Source organism: Paramisgurnus dabryanus, chromosome 10 (assembly GCF_030506205.2).
Source record: "Paramisgurnus dabryanus chromosome 10, PD_genome_1.1, whole genome shotgun sequence".
NCBI lineage: Eukaryota > Metazoa > Chordata > Actinopteri > Cypriniformes > Cobitidae > Paramisgurnus > Paramisgurnus dabryanus.
In genome coordinates, this window is record NC_133346.1 from 15,559,253 (window position 1) to 15,579,180 (window position 19,928).

At 34.6% G+C, this 19,928-nt stretch overlaps 2 protein-coding genes across 4 annotated transcripts in view; one reads left to right on the forward strand and one right to left on the reverse strand.

The window, feature by feature from the left end:
• Positions 1-19,928, forward strand: part of cadm2a (cell adhesion molecule 2a) — a 679,060-nt gene that overhangs the window by 524,603 nt on the left and 134,529 nt on the right. The window lies entirely within an intron of this gene.
• On the reverse strand, positions 7,078-8,799 carry LOC135779879 (CD209 antigen-like protein D). The gene is made up of 5 exons (XM_065290781.1): positions 8,609-8,799; positions 8,382-8,540; positions 8,170-8,303; positions 7,991-8,097; positions 7,078-7,663 (listed from the first exon to the last, which is right to left on the reverse strand). The coding sequence occupies exons 1-5, from the start codon at positions 8,724-8,726 to the stop codon at positions 7,540-7,542; spliced, it is 642 nt and encodes a 213-aa protein (XP_065146853.1). The 5' UTR covers positions 8,727-8,799; the 3' UTR covers positions 7,078-7,539.

Consider the following 19,928-nt stretch of genomic DNA (forward strand, 5'->3'; position numbering starts at 1 on the left):
TGTTCTCCTCATCACTGTCAGAAAAACCAATCCAAATGGTGTCTTTACCAGACTCTTTCTGAACAAAATCCTGTGAAGAAAAACATTTAGACGACTGGATATACTGGTAGTTATACCCCCCTGCACGCACACACACGCGCGCACACACACAGTATCTTTACTCACTTGTTCCTCTTTGTTGTTAATGATGATCAGATCTGCTCCTCTCTCTCTACAGTAACTTCTGCTCTCACTCCAGCTCTTCTTCTCAGATGAAATTAAATAAATACTGAATCGATATTGAATCCATCCATCTGTAAACACAACCAATTCAACTATTATCCTCTCATTCTCACACAAAGTAAAGTATGCTGGGTTTAAACTAACAAATAAATTTTGTTTTGGTGTGGTTTTAAGTTTAGTTTAAGATTACCAGTTTGATTAAGAATCTTCCAGAATCGCTCCATCTTCTCATTCAACTGGTCTCTTTGTTTTTTAGAGTTATTAATGTTGGTTAATAATCCATCATTTTCTTTTGTGAGGTTGATGTTCTTTATTAGTAGCTGGTCTCTCTCTTGTGTGATGTTTTTGGTCTTGATGTTAAACTGTTGATTGTTTGTATTGATGAGGACACACAGAACTATGACTGCAGTCAGTAGAAGAACACACAGCAGCACCAAACACACCGTAACTGATCGGTAACATCTCATCAACACACGCTCACTTCCTGAAGATGACAGATTTAAAGTTAAATACTTCATCATTTCCATACAAACTATTTTAAATGTGTTTGTATTTGTACCTGTATGTCGAGATCTTTGTTTTCTTCTCGCTGCATTGGCGTCTTGGACAATCCTCAGATTCCAATCAGAGTTTATATTTCCATAAATAAATTCAGTCATTTTTGGTCAATTGTATAGTGCGTTGTGTAAGTGATGGGAACCTGTATGCTTCTGTTTAGGTGGACTGCATGACTCTGTCTGTACTATGCTTGAAGTAGATGTTGGTGCAGTCAAAGGATGTCAGAGTGTTTCAAAGTTCAGTCATAAGATCACATGATATCCAGTCTACTTATTTTTAATTTAGCATTCATGTGGTTGGTGTACCTCACTTAAGAGTAAAGGTCTTCAACAGATGACCATGTTTTTGTTCCTTTCATTTTAAAGTGAAATAGTTGAAACTGTAGATTAATAATTATTTGAATGACTTTGAAAAGTAAGCACCATAATGATTTGATTAATTACCGCACCGATTACTATAAGCAGATGTAAAATACAATAGCTGTATACAATATGTAACAAAGGTCCCGTAATAGGTTGATTTAAAGCCTAGCAAATAGCTGTCAAGTTCTATGTAACAAAGCAAAATAAATTTGATTTGCCATTATGCTCAACACTATAAACATTTAACTTCTTTAACTAGTCTCACATTATCACTGACTAATCCGAGGTACTTTCCAGTAAATGCTTTTGACCTGCTTCCTCTGGACACTGTGGTTTATCTGTTAGCCATAGATGGAACGGTGTGAAGAAATAAAAAACTTTTTGCACACACAAATTTAGAACCAAGCATGACGCCTAAATGAAAGAAATATTTAAATAGATTTTGTCATTTACACACTCAGGGAAACAAAGAGACAAGGACGTGTTAAAGATGTTAAAGCACAGCAGATCTCCAGCACATGGACTTTTTTATATAAGAAACTAGCCACCCACAAATATCTCCCATTGAACTCATTGGTGATCCTGGAGACCCCAACACCTAAACGGCAGTCAGTGACAATCATGTGAGAGATGTTTGATAAGACATAGTTTTGTTCGCTTGTAAAGTTTTTTTGTGTTTAGTCTTATTTGTCCCTCTCCTAAGATCTCTAAACACAAAACATTGGTGGTCTGAAGCAGATGTGCAAATAAACCAAGTAAAATTGGATTTCATTCATTGTATAAACAGAGACAAGCCATTTCCATAAATAGATCTTTTAATGTTTCGCTTTGTTCATAGGGAGCACTGTGGTTAGCAGCAGATACCTCATAGAAACTGTGTAAGAGTTCATATCTACATGACTTCCTATTGTAAATGAGCTAAGATGTCAATGGAATTTGATGAATGATGATGTGCAAAACAACGTTGGATCACATCAAACTTGTATCTCTTGTGACTTGGACCTGAATACAGCTGAATACAGTATGTGGCAGTCACATGAATCACAGCGCCCCCTAATGCGTGGTTCAGTTTTTTTATTTTTACATTATGACTATCATTATTTTCAGTGTTTCTCGTTGCATCTTTAGTGATTTTGCAACTCTGTACTATGTTTTTTTTTTTTTTTAAAAAGTGGAGTTTTTTTACAAAAGGCACTTAGAGGGCTTTGCAGCGAAAGACAGTCAAATTTGTTAAATAGCAATGAATTGACATTTGTGAAAATAAGGCATTTCAATAACTGACTAATAACCTTTTTTATTGCCATTAAAGTAAAATTACTGAGCCTTAACATAAGATCTTGATTAAAAATACTCATTTACAAGAAAACATGCATGACGCACTTAGAGGGTTTTGCATCTAAACATCTGAATATGAACATGACACATTTTTTAAAGCATCACTTAATCAGTCTCTTTTCACAGATCCATTTATGAGCTTCATAACATGGATAATCACACCACCAAGATTGATAAGACTCAGCACAGTTCTCTTCTCTTTTACTATTGGGTTCTTCAGACCTCTAGAAGCTGAAACAACAGATCATCATTAGATCTTCAGTGTTGTTTTCTGTGTGATATGATACTGACTATGACAATCATTTATTGGATAATAATCAGTTAAATTCTAATGATTTCTTACCCAGAGATCAGTGTGCTGCCATCAACTGGACTCTCTCTTTTGTGGGGTTATTGATGAGGACACACAGCACTATGACTGCAGTCAGTAGAAGAACACACAGCAGCACCAAACACACTGAAACTGATCTGTATCTTCTCAACCTCACACGCTCACTTCCTGAAGATTACAGATGATAAACTTTCACTTTTGTTTTGGTTTAAGGCAAACAAATGAAATTCCTTACCTGAAAACTGGAGTGGTTGTTGTCTGTTTGTATTGTAGTCTGTGTGTGTCCCGAAGTCTTCTCTATTCGCATAGATCATCCCCACTCCCACTTCATCCATTCCCTGAATCTCAGTATTGAGCACATTGTGATAAATAACATAGGACATTTCTGAACTATTACACTCAAACATAATGAATACGTGCTGAAGTTCTTCTTGTGTAGTTCTTCGGTCTCTGCTTCTCTCTTTCTTCTGTTTTAAGACTGGTGAGAATGACGCAAAGAAAACTAAACTTATCTGATACCAATGTGTTAAGACCAAGATCCGTTTACTTTGTAATATTGTGTAACATTCATCTCTGTGTAATTAGCATCACAATGTCATTGCAAATACTATATTTTCAAAAATCTTATTTCAGATACAGACACTTTAGTCTCATCGTAGGCTCTGGAGCGATGTTTTAAAAACTACACAGAGCTTAGATGCATTTGAACCTGCAGATTAATATTGAATAGTAAAATTGATTTAACTTTAAAAATACCACATTTACAGTACAGTTAGACCTATCTTTGTACAAACCTAAACAAAACTAAATGACTGATGTATAATTTGCATTTCATTTTATTGATGGGCTTTTGAATCCTTATTAGAGAAATACAGTAAAGTGCAGGTAGGATATTACGGGGGAGAGAGTGAAAATGCTTTCAGACTTAAATCATAATTTTTTATGTGAGCACCATAGCGTTTACATGTCAGCAGTTGGACAAATGAAGCCATCTGTGGTCAGTGTTTGAAATTTGAGATCATGACAAAAAGTACCTTGTGAAGTTTTGCACGTACACAAAAAGTTTATCAGCAATAAAACTGTATGATTATTGTGATAATGTCAGTTAAAAGAAAAAATATTTAAAAAAGTGAAAATAAAGTGCCTAAAGAGTGTTTATTAAGAATAAATATATTTATTGGGTAGAACTTGTTATTTAAGAAAACATAAGTCATGAACTTGTTCACTTCCTTCTATAAGATCTGCTTTCTTCAGCAGTATTTAATTCACAGGAAATTAACTATTAGTCTTTACAACAGTAACCTAGAAAAAAAAACATCTTTTTGCAGTCATTCTCTGCATTACAAATCTTTTAACAAAATCCTGAGCAAAAAAAAAAGAAATAAACCAATTGAAACCCCCACCATCTTTTAAGATTAATGATATTGGACCTACTCAATATTCTTTAATTTAGCGCATGTCTGTTCACTTGTCAAAGCGCCATCAATCAAATCCATTCCACCTGAGGAATGCCCTAATAAATATAACTCTGTACCGCATTTTAGCAACAGCCTTGACTTGACTATAATATGCATAAGCCGAAAACAGCAGAAAACAACAATAAAGCAATAATTTGCTTTATATGCCAAACCTAAAAAAATGGCACCATCTGGTAAAAAATAGTAAAAATGTATATTTTGAAGCCTTGCCAACAGAATGAAAGCCTGTTAACAGAGATTGCACCATTTAATAGTTGAATGGCACCGGGATTAAAAATTGCAGTTTTAATGGGTTTCAATGGGGACATTTTTGTCCAAAAGGTCCTGAGAGGAAGTATTTTGTGTTCCTAGTAGAAAATAGATTTTTTAAAGGAAATGAAGGTGAAATAATAAAATTCCAATAAACATACGCACCTGTGGCAAATTTTATGCAGTTAAGCATTAACGCAGGCAAAGTTATCAAAAAAACAAAACTGAAAATGCCAAAAATGTCCTCAAGGATGCACAAGGGTTAAACTGCATACCATGTTTTTACTACTTTTGCATGATGCAATCCTGCGACAAATAAGGTAAGCAACGGTTTTAGACTATAAAAGCAATTGTTTCATTAATAAGCACCAAATGGCTACTACACCAGTATGTGTTGGACCCACCCATTTTTTTCTTCCGATGCCCATGCAATACAGTGCATGTGTGTCACATAAATACTGATGTACAGTAGGTTGCTGTCTGTTACACTTAACCCTTCCCACCACATAAGTGAAATTGCACGTTACCACACATTTATGGTGCATTATGCAAGCGGATGAGCCTGTCAGATTCACTCACTGCATGTGCTTATGTTGCCCAATGGTTGTATTTCACTGGACTATAAGACAGCACAAAGTATGATTTGCATGATTAAATTATATTAGTGCATACCAAATCACCATCATGTGTAATAGATATGTTTTTTTGGAGAAGATCAGGGTTTTGTTTTCTCATTGTTTTTTCCTCTTAAATCTTTTTTTCTATTAAATCATTGTTGTTTGGGGTTAGGGTTAGATTTGGGTTAGGAAGTAATTTTATGTATACGTTTCTTCATGCTTTTGTTCTGCTTTTAAAACTATTTTCACTTGGAGTTGAGATTAGAGTTGGGGTTTGGGTTAGGATGTCTGAAATGTAACATAAAGTGATTCTAACCCAAACCCTAAGCGACTGAAGTGGTTGTTGTCTATTTGTATTGGTGTCTGTCTGTGTCCTGTCGTCATCTTCATATATCATCTCCATTTTCTCTCCGTCCATTCCCTGAATCGTATTATCAGGCACTTTGTGATAGATTGCATAAGACATTTCTGGTTTTTAACAGTCAAACACTGGCAAACTGAACTGATGTTACTGTTATTGACTGTTCTTCCTGTGTAGTTCCATGGAAGTCGGGTGTTGAAGTTGTTCTTTTCTGCTTTTTAAATCTGTTTTATCACACGTTATGATGACTCAAGGAAATGAAACTGATTTGAGGTTATTCTGTGAAGTCTAATTCATGTGACCAATATGTTGTAATAATAACTATTATTATTAATATAATTTTATTATGTTCTCTAAAAGTTTTTTGTCCAAAAAATACCTTAAGTTATGACCTCATTTCACCTTTCTCATCCTGTGACCGAAATGGTCTTTTTTGTGTGTTTCCCTTTATAAGACTTTAGTCTAACTGCCCACTTGTATGACTGACCGCCTACATCTTTTAACATCACTGCTGCTATGCACTGGATAAGCGTCATAGGTTTAACTTAAACATACAGCTACTCAAATGCTCTTTTCATTCACATTTGTGTTATTCATGTCACAGACACCCAAACAATCACATCAATTATTAGCTAAATGGTAAATTTGCACATTTTATTCTAAATAACATTTATGATAGTGCAGTGGCTCCTGACATCATTCCTGGGAGCTTCCCTGGAATTCATTTTTATAATTAATGTCAACTTAAAGAGTAGATAATTAACATTTGCCATGCAATATTCTTATAGGCTACAAAGATGAAACAAGCTTAGAAGTGTTTATAAATTATTTTATTGCTGCTTTGAGTATTAATAACAATCAAAACTAGAGGTCTTCACAGAGGTCCCGTGACCTGTACAGGTCAAAGGCCGCAGTAGAACAGTATGTACTGTTTCAAAGTGATGTATTGGATCTTGCAACATCATACAGATAAAAGAAAAAATGACCCGTAAACCAACATTTGCAGTTTATTGGGTGTTAATTGCAAGTCATTCAGCAAATTACACAATGACATGACCAACACCTTCCTTTCTTTTTCAAGTACACTTTGAAAACATTTGCAGCATGTAGTTAAAACAACTTGATTTTGCATGTCAATTTAATGTATTTAAATTTTAGCTTGTGAAAAGTTGACTTAAAAACAGCATAAATATAAATATGATGATTTAACAAAAATGCTGCATTTTTTTCAGTGACAACATATCAATTTGGTTAATAAATTGTGTTGGATAAACAATAAAGAAAATGTACACAAAATAGACTTGATATATAATCACACTTTACAGTAATTAACTACAATAACTGTGTATCAGTTAAATGCAATTTTGCAGCTTAAATAGTGCATTGTATTGTAAATAACATTTATGATAGTGCAGCGGCTCCTGACATTATTTCTTGGAGCTCCCCTAGAATTCATTTTTATAATTGATGTCAATTTAAAGAGTAGATTATAAATGTTTGCCATGCCATATTCTTACTGTATAGGCTACAGAGACGAAACAAGGTGAGAAGTGTTTATGAATTATTTTATTGCTGCTTTGCGTATTAATAACAAACAATGCAATAAACAAACAGTGCCCGGGCGGGACCTGTACATGCATCTTGCAACATCACACAGATATGATTTGGGTGTCAATTGCAAGTCATTCAGCAAATTACACAATGACCAACTCCTTCTTTTCTTTTTAAAGTACACTTTAAAACATTTGCAGCATAAAGTTAAAACAACTTGATTTTGCATGTCAATTCAACATGCTATTTTAAGTTTTGGCTTGTGAAAAGTTGACATAACTTAAAAAAACAATTTCAAGTTAAAGTAACATAAAAAAATATTTGATGATTCGACAAAAAAAATTCAGTGATAAGATAGCAGTTTGGTTAATAAATTGTGTTGGATAAACAATAAAAAAATGTACACAAAATTGACTTGAGAAAAACGTTTGCCATGAATGTGTTTACTGTACACATAATTGATTTTAAAGCTTTGTTAAATTTCCAAACGCTTCTCACAAATCCACACAAAAGTCAAATTACAGGAATAATCGGCCCAGCCATAGTTTGATACAACACATTCCTCATCTGATTTATCAGGTTCCCCACGTCTCCAAAACCTGAAACATAAGGTTAACATTAAAATTAATGTACTTCCATTTAACTTACAGTATGTATACTTAAAAATAGATATAGGACAATCTTTATCTCCTAGACAAATTTTCAACAGTTACATATTGTGTTTGATGTTAATTGTATTAATGCATTTTAATAAATGTAAAGCACTGCTTAATTTCTGTCTATTTTTAAGTATAATTGAAGTAAATTTTGCATATTATACATTTATTACACACACCATCTCTTGCTATCTTTGGGTCAGGTGCTTAACCATACAAAACAAATCAATACAAATCCCTTAGTATAAGAAATGTGGATAGCTTTCTTACTCAGATGTCATTTTGGTGCCATCAACCCATTTCCACAACATTTCCTCTGTACGAAAGGCAAGTCCAATCCAAACAAGGTTTCCACTGGTAACTTGTGTAATAAAGTCCTGAAAATATTAATGTTTAAACAATAACTATTTTAAAGCACAGTTTGAGCTAGTCCTGTATGTTTTACTCACTTGTTCCTCATTGTCGTTTATGATGAGTAGATCTGCTCCTCTCTGTAAACAGTCTTGTCTGCTCTCGCTCCAGTTTCTCCACTCAGATGAAATGTAGTAAGAACTGAGCTTGTGTTTTATCCATTTAGGCTGATCTGTTAATATAAACACTTATAATATAAGCATTTTAAACCTGAAGCAAACGAGTTATCCAATTTGTTCTGCAAACTTACTCGGTTCAATAAGCCTGTCGCACGGTTTCTCTGTCTCAGACTGCAACAGGTTTGTGAACATCACACACAGCACTATGACTGCAGTCAGTAGAAGAACACACAGCAGCACCAAACACACTGTAGCTGTTCTGTATCTTCTCATCTTTACACAATCACGTCCTGTAGATTATGGATATGAGGTTAATCTTTTCATATTGTTTCTTTTTTTAAGCATATAAATGTTATACCTTCACATCGAAGTGGTTGTTGTCTGTTGGTATTGGAGTTTGTCCTGAAGTCATCTCCACTCACATTGATCATCTCTCTTTCTTTGTCTGTTGCCTGAATCTCAATATCATCAGACATTTCAGGTCTTTTATACTTAAGCACAAGTAACCGTGCTAATGATGAATGCTCGTGTTGTGTAGCTCTTTGTATGTCGCTGCTTCTGTGAAAATAAAACAGAACTGAACTGAAGTGAGGTGAATATGTGAAGAAAAAAAATCATGTGACCAAATAGAGCAAAAAAAAAATAGGCCTGCTTACTAGGCATATTGCATCATAAGGCATATCTATTTCTCATCTATGGCATACAGTATCTATGCTATTGCAACCAAAACATCAATGTAAATTGTAGGTTTATAGTATACGTGCTGAACGTGAGATGCTTAAAGCTTGTAGGTTTCAGTGACCGTGATGAGGGGTTTTTAAACTCTGAATCTTTCCGGTTAGAGCAGCTCAAATTACATTGATGGGAGATTGCAACTGTATTCAATGTGATGTCTGTAACTCATACATGTCAATAGTGTATGAAAAAACTCAGCTCTATGTGTGACATCTAATTCACCAAAGTCTTTTTAGGGAAGTCACACCTTTAGGCGACCTTGTTTGCAATGCATCCGGGCAGTTATTTCAGTCATGCAAGATTAAAGTTATATCTACTTGAATGTGGAAAGACAGATATCTTTAAAATTGCATACTAAAATTACAATTGAACAACATATTTCTGACCAACAATTAAACTTGACATCAACTGTATTATAACGTTTGTTTTCAAGGTCATTTCAGTTAAAGGAATAGTTCGGCCAAAAATTATATTAAACCCATGATTTACTCACCCCTAAGCTGTCCGAGTTGCATATGTCCATCATTTTTCAGACAAACACATTTTCGGATATTTTAGAAAATGTTTTAGATCTTTCAGTTGATTAAATGTAATATTACGGGGTCGCCCGGCCGATGGCAAAAAAAGTCTAATAATGCAATATGAACAGCCAACAGCAGAGACACTAATACGATCACTTATATACTGCTACCTGTAAACACAACAAGGAAGAAGAGTTGGCCTACTAGTCGTGAATGGTTCACGGATTCCTGGAATTCGCAAGCATCTATGTTCGCGAGCCTGAGCATCTACAGCCTGGTCATGATGAGGGACAGACCGAGTTAACTTCACATCAAGCAAGAGCTAAGTGCCAGTAGTAGCAGGACACGTGACATTAAAATATAATATACATGATATAAAAATAAATAAAACTCGCGTGAAAATGAACGTAATGCGCAACTACTGTTAGAGAGAGACGTGATGTGAGTGTGCGCGCGTTTTGGAGAGAGAGAGGCGCGGACGCGATTGAACAGTGGAAACGTAAAAATGATACATACTCTGTCATTTTATTCATATGGGACATCATTCAAACTGTGAAACATTGTGCTTTTGTCCAACTGTAAACTCTTGTCAAACTGTAACCTACAACTGTCATCTAACCCCTGTTGAAAAAAACCCAATAAAACCATTACAGAAAATTCTAATGGTTTCCATTAAAATACCAATAGGAACCATTAGCTTTTACCATTAAAAACACTACACTGTAGTGTGTTTTGGGCCATATTCCATTAGAACCAATACATAGAACCAATAGAACCAATACAGACCAACAAAAACCAATACACACACACACACACACACACACACACACACACATCAAAGCAAAAAATATTTATCCAACCCCATTTAAAACGGTCTGTGGGTGGACATTCATCGTATTGCATTGGCTTTCATTTCTTTCATTGACTTTATTGTAAATGAGAGGTTGTAGTGAGCTCACATTTTCTGCTAGAATGAAGACTAAGGTATTGAATCAAACAGGAAAATATCAGGCATGCATTGCTACCACTCTAAACGTGCTAATATACAAGAAAGGGGGCTAAATAATTGACCAAATATTAGTTTAACTAAAAAAATCCTAGCTTGCACTTTCTGTCTGTCTTCCATCAGAGTGCAGTTTTTCCTTGTCTTTCATATTTGTGTTTAGTATTGTGGAATTGTCAAAGACCCGGTGGTTGTTTGTAAAAGCTTTACAGACAAAATTAATAGGGCCTAGCCATTTTCATTATTTCACAGCCTTATTATACATCAAAGTTTAATATGACATTGACAAAATATTAAATAACCTTGTCTGATAGTCTAACAGTATTGTGGCATAGTATCAGGACATCCTTGTGTCTGTTGCTAAAATCATGTGACCTATGAGATAATCTATTAAATATAGATAAAATATTTTAGAGCTGTTAACTAAAGTTGTACTGTATAAGGCATGTATATGTGACATTAGCACAAAATGCTATTGCAATCGAAACAACAAATTAAATTGAAGGTTTATAGTATACATGCCAAACTGGAATGTCACTGAAATACTTAGAGCAGAAGTATCTTATCTGACAAAGATCAGCGCAAGATGCTTAAAGCTTGTTGGTTTCAGTGACGCGATGAGGGGTGGGACTTTTTTTTAACTCTGCTTCTTTCTGGATAGAGCATCTCAAAGTATTACATCATTTTTTTTCATTAACTTCTTTTTTTCGTGGCATTTCAATCCTCTTTAGAGAAATACAGTGAAGAGTAAACAGAAAATAATTGATGGGAGATTGCATCTGGATTTAATGTGATGTCAGTAAGTCATACCTGTCAATAGTAGGCCTATGTGTCTTGCATTTGTGACATACTGTGCAATAGATGTCTTAGAACAAAACGGCATTATAGCTCTGTTAGTCTGCGTTGTGCTTTTTTTCTTTACTTTGTCTTGCACTTTAGTGGCATTGAGAACCAAATAAAACCCTCTGGTCAATGTGTGACATCTAAGTCACCAAAGTCTTTTTAGGGAAGTCACACCTTGAGGCGACCTTGTTTGCAATGCATCCAGACAGTAATTACAGTCATGCAAGATTAAAGTCATATCTACTTGAATACGAAAAGACAGATATTTTTAAAATTTCATAGTAAAATCACAATTAAACAACATATTTCTGACCAACAATTAAACTTGACATCAACTGTTTTATAACCGGGGTTGCGTATGTGTGAGGCGGGTCTATCAAAAGAAGTTCCTGATTCTATTGGGGTAGGGGCGTGTTTGTTTAGGTGATTTCAAATATCAACAAACATTGTGCACTCCGCCTTTAAGTTTATTAATAAACTAAACATTGTTTGCAATGCTCATTTAAGGCCTTTAAAGTAATGCTCTAATGGAATAAATATCATATTGTGCTATTGATTTGAATATCAGGCATTTGATGCAAGAAAAAAAAGATTAATAAAAAGACATATTTAATAACATTAGTTGATTTTTTTAATTGTTTAAATACATCATACAGTATTATGGGGCATGTACACCAAAGCATTTAAACGTGGCTGAAAACGCCAGGTAGATTCCAACTGTGGGCGATTGCATCTTTTTTCAGATAAGTGCTTTGGTTGCTTTGATACTTCTGATTGGACGGCTCAGTTAAAAGTGACATTTACAAGTTAAGCGTAAAACATTTTTCAATTCTGGGCACTCAGCACTGAAAACAGAAATAACACAGAGTGCTGACGTTCAGTCTGGACAAAAAACGGCAGCTACTGGCTCACTGAAAGCACTGTGCTTCCATTGAAAACAATTGAGAACATATGCCGGACGCAGGTGAAAATGCCTTGGTGTTCACAGCCCCTTATGAATTTTACGAAAACACAATCAACTTTTGTAATCTGTAGCATGTAACAATAATGACAGGGTTAAACAGTGATGTATTACAAGAAGATCTGTCTGCAGTTTACCTATTGGGTGTTAATTACAAGTCACTGCTTAATTTCTTATTATAAGTACAACATATCAATTTAGCTACTGAATTTTGTTGGATAGACTACAAAGGAAAAGTACACAAAATAGACTTGTAAAGTACAGCTGAATTGAGATATAAAAGCATTTAAGCAATTAACTACAATAACTGTGTATCAAAAAAAACACTTTCGCTATGGATCTGTTTACAGTACGTACACAAAATTGATTTCAAAGCTTTGTTAAACGTCCAAACCCTTCTCACAAATCCATACAAAAGTGAAATGACATGGATAATCAGCCCAGCCATAGAGTGATAGAGCACAATCCTCATTTGGTATTGCGTTATTGGGTTCCTTAGGTCTCCAGGACCTAGAACAAAATATTAACTTTATTACAAAACATTGATATATCTGATATATTGACTTTGATGGTTACTTTATGGCTTCTCATGGTTGATCTGTCATTTATTCATATTCTCTTTAACAATGTCACAGATACCAATCCCCAAGTTTGAATAATGTGGAAAGGTTACTTACACGTAGGTAATGTTGGTGCCATCAACCCATGTCCATAGTCCATTTTCTCTATTGAGAGTCAGACCAATCCAAACCTTGTTTCCACTGGTTACTTGTGAAATAAAGTCCTTGGTTGAAATAATAACATGTTTAAAACCATAACCAGTAAAAAGCAAAGACTGAATTAGTCCTGTAAGGTTCACTTACATCTTCCTCTTTGTCGTTTATGATGAGTAGATCTGCTCCTCTCTGTAAACAGTCTTGTCTGCTCTCGCTCCAGTTTCTCCACCCAGATGAAATGTAGTAAGAACTGAGCTTGTGTGTTATCCATTTAGGCTGATCTGTTAATATAAACACTCAAAATATAATTTCTTTAAACCTGAAGCAAACTAATGTAAAGTGAAATCATCCAATTTGTTGTGCAATTATACAAAAATATGACCTTGTTCATTAAGCCTGTCACACGGTTTCTCTGTCTCAGACTGCAACAGGTTTGTGAACATCACACACAGCACTATGACTGCAGTCAGCAGAAGAACACACAGCAGCACCAAACACACTGTAGCTGTTCTGTAACTTCTCATCCTTACACACTCACGTCCTGTAGATTATGGATATGAGGTTAATCATTTCATATTGCTCTATTTTTTAATCATATAAATGTTATTACCTTTAAATCGAAGTGGTTGTTGTCTGTTTGTATTGAAGTTTGGCGCATTTTGATAAATATCATCAGGCATTTCAGGGCTTTTACTTAAACACAAGTAACCTTGCTTATGATGAATGCTCGTGTTGTGTAGCTCTTTGTATGTCGCTGCTTCTACCCTTTGATTCTGTTTTTTTTTTACATTCTGTGGAAAAAAATTAGAGAACGGAACTGATGAGGGACCAATGTGTGAAGACCAAAATTGTGTGACTGATAAGATCAAAAATATTTTAGAGCTATTTACTAAAGCTGTTGTGTATAAGGCATATGTACCATTAGCACAAAATGCTGTTGCAATCGAAACAACAAATTAAATTGAAGGTTTATAGTATACATGCCAAACTGAAATGTCATTGAAATACTTAGAGCAGAAGTATCTTATCTGACACAGATCAGCGCAAGATGCTTAAAGCTTGTTGGTTTCAGTGACGCGATGAGGGGTGGGACTTTTTTTTACTCTGCCTCTTTCCGAATATAGCAGCTCAAAGTATTACATCTTTTTTTCATGGCATTTGAATCCTCTTTAGAGAAATACAGTGAAGAGTAGACAGAAAATAATTGATGGGAGATTGCATCTGGATTTAATGTGATGTCAGTAACTCATACATGTCAATAGTAGGCCTTGCATTTGTGACATACTGTGCAATAGATGTCTTAGAACAAAACAGCATTATAGCTCTGTTAGTCTGCGTTGTGCTTTTTTTCCTTACTTTGTCTTGCACTTTACTGGCATGGTGAACCAAATGAAACCCTCCTGTCAATGTGTGACATCTAAGTCACCAAAGTCTTTTTAGGGAAGTCACACCTTTAGGTGATCTTGTTTGCAATGCATCTGGCAGTACTTTCAGTCATGCAATCTTTTTTTTTTTTTTTTTTGAGGTCATTTCAGTTAATGCGCATGTGTACAGTTTGGCAAGCACCTCACAGGACTCTGTATAGAGCCCCTCCCCCAGAGAATCATCAGTATGTGTCGATTGATGATTGGTTCTTTCAACTGGAAGGCGGGACATATGTGGGCAATAGTTATATTGAGTGGTGCATATCCTCTGTCCCGAGTGAGGGGAACAATGGCAGCCATCAATATACACTCATATTTATTACAGTGACCACTTCATCAAAGATAACCTCATGTAAACACTCGATATATTAATCGTTGTATTTTTAGCTAAATATCATTATAAGTCCCATATGTAATTCTAGCCCCCTCCCTATAAACTGGGGGTTTGTCGTATACATAGTGTAATAAGCGCTCACTTATTAGCTGACTGCATCAGTGCCTTCATCTGATAACAGATAGTTCAGAAAGTGATGCTTAAAGTTTATTAATACATGATGCGAGATGCAGCCACCCACAATTGAAACCAAACCTAAACATAGTTTGCAATGCTCATTTCAGGCCTTTAAAGTAATGCTCCAATAATATTATAAATATCATATTGTGCCTTCAATTTGGATATCAGGCATTTGATGCAATAAGAAATTATTAATAAAATACATATTTAATAAAATTAGTTGTTTTTTTATTTGTTTAAAAGCATCATACAGTATTACAGGGCGTGTACACCAAAGCTTTAAACGTGGCTGAAAACGCCAGGCAGACTCCAACTGGGTGCGATTGCCATCTTTTTTCAGATATGTGCTTTGGTTGATGTGATACTTTTGTTTTGTTTCTCATTTGGTGTAGGATGCGCCAGTTGGTTGTTGTAATATTTGTACCCCCCCCCCCCCCCTCCTTCACTTAGATTGGACGGCTGAGTTAAAAGTGACATTTACAAGCTAAGCGTGAAACATTTTTAATTCTGGGCGCTCAGGGCTGAACACAGAAATAACACAGAGCGCTGATGTTCAGTGTGGACAAAAAAAATTTACTTATGAAATTTACCAAAAGACAATCAACTTTTGTAATCTGTAGCATAGTTAACAGTGATGACAGGGTTAAAGATTGATAAACAGTGATGTATTACAAGAAGATCTGTCTGAAGTTTACCTATTGGGTGTTAATTACAAGTCACTGCTTTATTTCTTGGGTCGTTTTGCTCATCAAGAAAAAGCATCTTAATTTAAGAAATTTTAGATATTTTTACTGAAAACAAGACAAAAATATTTTTTTTTTCTTGAAAATCATTTTTTCAGTGTAAGCTATCCTAAAAGTGCTAGCGCCAGACCCGGAGATCAGCTGAATGGATTCCAAAATTGTAAGAATCAAATATTTAACTCTAGGGGAGCTTATTTAAAAAAAAAAGTGGAATGTCCCTTTAATTCAAGAAAATTGTTTTTATCCCTTTGGCAGATTTTTTTGCTTGTTTTAAGCACAAATTCGCTTAAATTTTACATTGTTTTTTTTTTTTTTTTTGTCGAAAAACTAGATTTATTTACCTAGGTCATTTTGCTCATCAAGAAAATACATCTTAATTTAAGAATTTCAAAATATTTTAACTAAAAAACAAGACAAAAATAATAAGTAAGAAAGTACATAATGCATCCTAATGAACTTCTCTTTTTGGCACGCTAACAACATTTACAGTAACCTATATCACCTTTAATATCTTTATAATCTATAACTTTATATTCCTGTCAATTATACACAAACTCTTGATAAATTCAGTTAGGTTTGTATGCTCAAATGAATATGCTAAATGGAAAAAAATACAATTTCTGTACAAGAACACAGCAAACAAAAATTTCATCATCTTTTATTTAGTCTTTCAATACAGAAAAAATCGAAACATCCTATAAACAAGCAAAAATTTACATGGACAGCAACATATGTTGTTAAATGTTCAATTTAAATGCTGAAATTTAATTTAAGATATAAGTCTGGAAAATATGAGTTAAATTAAACAGCTATATAATATGCACATCCCTCATATCTAGTTTATACAGTTTAAAAAAAAAAATGAAGAAATACCTTGTATATGGAGGTTTAGTAATTCCCGGTTATAGTTGTTACTGGTATCTCTCAACATTGACTGTCCTGCATGCTGCTCCAAAGAAAAGCACTTATAACCTCAATTCACCTTGAAATAATCTGCGTCATAAACTGTTATTCAACTTCCTGTACCATAAGTTGCAGTTGCATTGGTTTGTGTCTTCTTCCAGTTTCACACAGCAGCTTCACTTAGCATTTATGAAAGTTGATACTGTAGTAGTTGTTAGTGCTGTATAAAAGTGTGAACTGTAAATAATTTAATAAGCGTGATCTATCTTATGAAATATTATAAATATTCATGTGCAGGCCTAAATTTAGATGAAGTTCATCTAAAGGTTATATTTCCTGTTGACAAGACAAGTTTCGGAGGGGATTTTTTAGAGACTTTTTTTAGACACAACTTAGTTCTACTATAAAGACTTTGGATGCTAGATAATGTTTTGATGGTACATATTTAACAATAAGTGAGCAAAAGTATTTAGTGATGAAATAGTTATTTGGTGCAGGCCTCTTTTGTGTAGCTCAGATCCATGGGGTTGTAGATTCTTGCTGATCTTGCCTGAGATGAAGGCAGAAACTGTGTCTAACCGCTGAGGCGTGGACAGGGACATACCTAGTGGTGATGTGGAGGATGAAGGTGAACATCAGCAACAATATCAAGCAAAAAACGCCAAATAAGATTTGATGTTTGTATTGAGTTTTGTAACACCTTTAATACAGATCAGTTTAAAGCATAATTATCCAATACATGTGTAATCAACCCACTCTGAGGACACAAAGCAATCTCTCCTGTTGGTACCTATGGGCCTCCAGTAGCTGAAAATGACAGATCACTATTCGATCTTTAGTGTTGCTTTGTGATACTAACCGGAAGAATCACGTATTAAATAATATTCAGTTTAAATTTAGTGATTTCTTATAGAGAATTGATAGTAGTAGCAGTCAGTTCAGTTTTTTGATCCTGGTTACCATTTATAAGTTGACTTATGGCTGTATAACCACAATTCATTTTATAATATCATTGGTCTATGATCGGTCTGGTTGTTATCTTAAATCTTAGCAAAACTTGAATGTTGACATCGCTTCTGTGTGTTTATAGCTATGTCATCTATCAAATCTGTTTGTAACTGTAATAAATACATAACTTCAGACTTCATACAAACCAGCTCAGAGTACTATGTTATTGGTTACAAATTTGACACTAGCACAGCATTTGCAGGTATAGCTTTTGAGCACAATATTAACCACAACACAACCGGATGTTTCAGATGCTCGCACCACCCCTTTTCAGTCTTGCGCTAGTCTTGGTATGCACTCAGTGTTTTACATTTGCTGTTGGGTGACATTATGCTAATATTAGAATTCAACAGACCCTGGACAGAAATGGTTATTATACATGTAGAAATTATGATTCATTTTTCATTTTGTATTTAGGGAATGGTGAAGAATGTACATGCACGTGTCAGGAAGTCCCTATAGCAGACACATGGAGTAATATGTTTGTCTGACCATTGAAACATATGTGAAAATGATTGTTATTTGTGGGCTTTATATAAAAAGCACAGATAAAGAGCTAGCAAAAATATGTAGTTTGTCTCATAACTTCAGCCTGTACAACAATCATCACAACATACAGTCACAATCACATTGATGCAAACATCAAAGTCACAGATTTTACAGAAAAGCTTTAATTATTAGAATGTATCATGTGAAACAATTATTTGCATAGTGGTAATAGTAGAAATAATAAAAAGCTGTGGAGGTTTACTCTAATAAGTATATGTTTGACTTATATTACTTTTTTATCCTGCTCAGACTGTACAAAATGACTTGAAAGTTCTGGTTTCCACAGTTTACTGAAGTAACGCATCTCATTTAACAGCTCACTAAAAAAAGTTTTTCTCACAGATCCATTTGAAATCTTTAGTACATGAGTAATCAGCCCACCCTTGTAAATAAGTTGCTGTACAGTTCTCTTTTGCTCCACCATTGGGCTCAGCTTGGGCAGATGAATTGTCCCAGAAGCTGAAACAACAGATCATCATTAGATCTTCAGTGTTGTTTTCTGTGTGATATGATACTGACTATGACAATAATTTATTGGATAATAATCAGGGCCCGGTTCCCCAAAACGTTCTTATCGCTAAGTAGTTCTTAACCTATTCCTTAACCTCTCTCTTAACTCTATGGCACGATTCCCAAAACGTTCGTACTCTAAGTATATCTTCTGTAAGTCACACTTTCGTAAGGTTGGTCTGGACCATTCGTAAGCTCTCTCTTAGCGTGGTTTGAGCGCAAAACGCTATCGCCGCAGTCTTTAGAAATCAGCGCAGCGCAGTACAAGTCAAACTATGGTATGCTGACAATGATTTTATGTTATGGACATTTTTAAGACTTATAATAAAATATGTTTGCAATGGATACAGGGCTATTTATGCAGTTGACTTTATTTGGTATCAGAACTAATGAATCAAAGACGGCGCCGGTGTTTGTTCCTCATTGAAGTCTGTTCCCTCTATGTTTATAGCGTTTTCATCACGTTACATTTATAATTTATTTAGAAAGATTAAAGATTTCAATTGGTTATACTAAAAAGCAATAATATCATGTATTCTAGTATACAATTTATTAAATATTTCATATTTGACAGCTTTATGTCTTTTAACATATAGCCTGTCTTTATCTTTTCTTTTTTTTCTCTACTGTTTGTTTTAAAACTGTTATGTTTCCAAACACAATAAATATATATTATACATATAATATGATTCATACTGTAAAAATAATTGAATTACAATCAAGAACAGTCAAGATACATTACATAAATGCACACATATACATCTTAGCCATTAAAACTTTCAATGTATATAAAGAATAAACGTATAATGTGATAAAAATGCTATAAAAACACTACACTAAAGGGAAACATAGGGGGAACAGACTTCCACACAACACCGGCCGCGTAACTGTTTAGTCAATGCCAATTTATTTATTCGTCAACCCTTAAACCTTTTGACATTTTGCCTGACGTGGCTAAATAAAAAAATCGCCTTCCAAGACAACTCATTGGAGCTGCTAGATCTTCTCAGACCATATTCTCTATCTAACTAGGTTGCTTTTTATTGAAACATTAATGGTAAGCAATACCGCATTAAACAGAAATACTGCAGCTGCTTGCCAATCAATTCTGATTGTTAAGTACCTTAACATTTGTATAAAAGTGTGTTACATATTTTTTTAAAGTCAAAACCCATGTCAAGAAGCGGCACAAGTGGCACAACGGGATAAGGAGGGTGGATAAATAGCGAGGGATACCGGTTCGTCTAC

Bases quoted from the DNA above. Each gene is read 5' to 3' on its own strand.
- LOC135779879 (XM_065290781.1), bottom strand. From the start codon at position 8,726: ATGTCTGATGATATTGAGATTCAGGCAACAGACAAAGAAAGAGAGATG. The intron at 8,541-8,608 runs GTATAACATTTA...CATAATCTACAG, and splicing joins ACAACCACTTCGATGTGAAG to GACGTGATTGTGTAAAGATG. The intron at 7,664-7,990 runs GTAAGAAAGCTA...CTTATGTTTCAG, and splicing joins GGCACCAAAATGACATCTGA to GTTTTGGAGACGTGGGGAAC.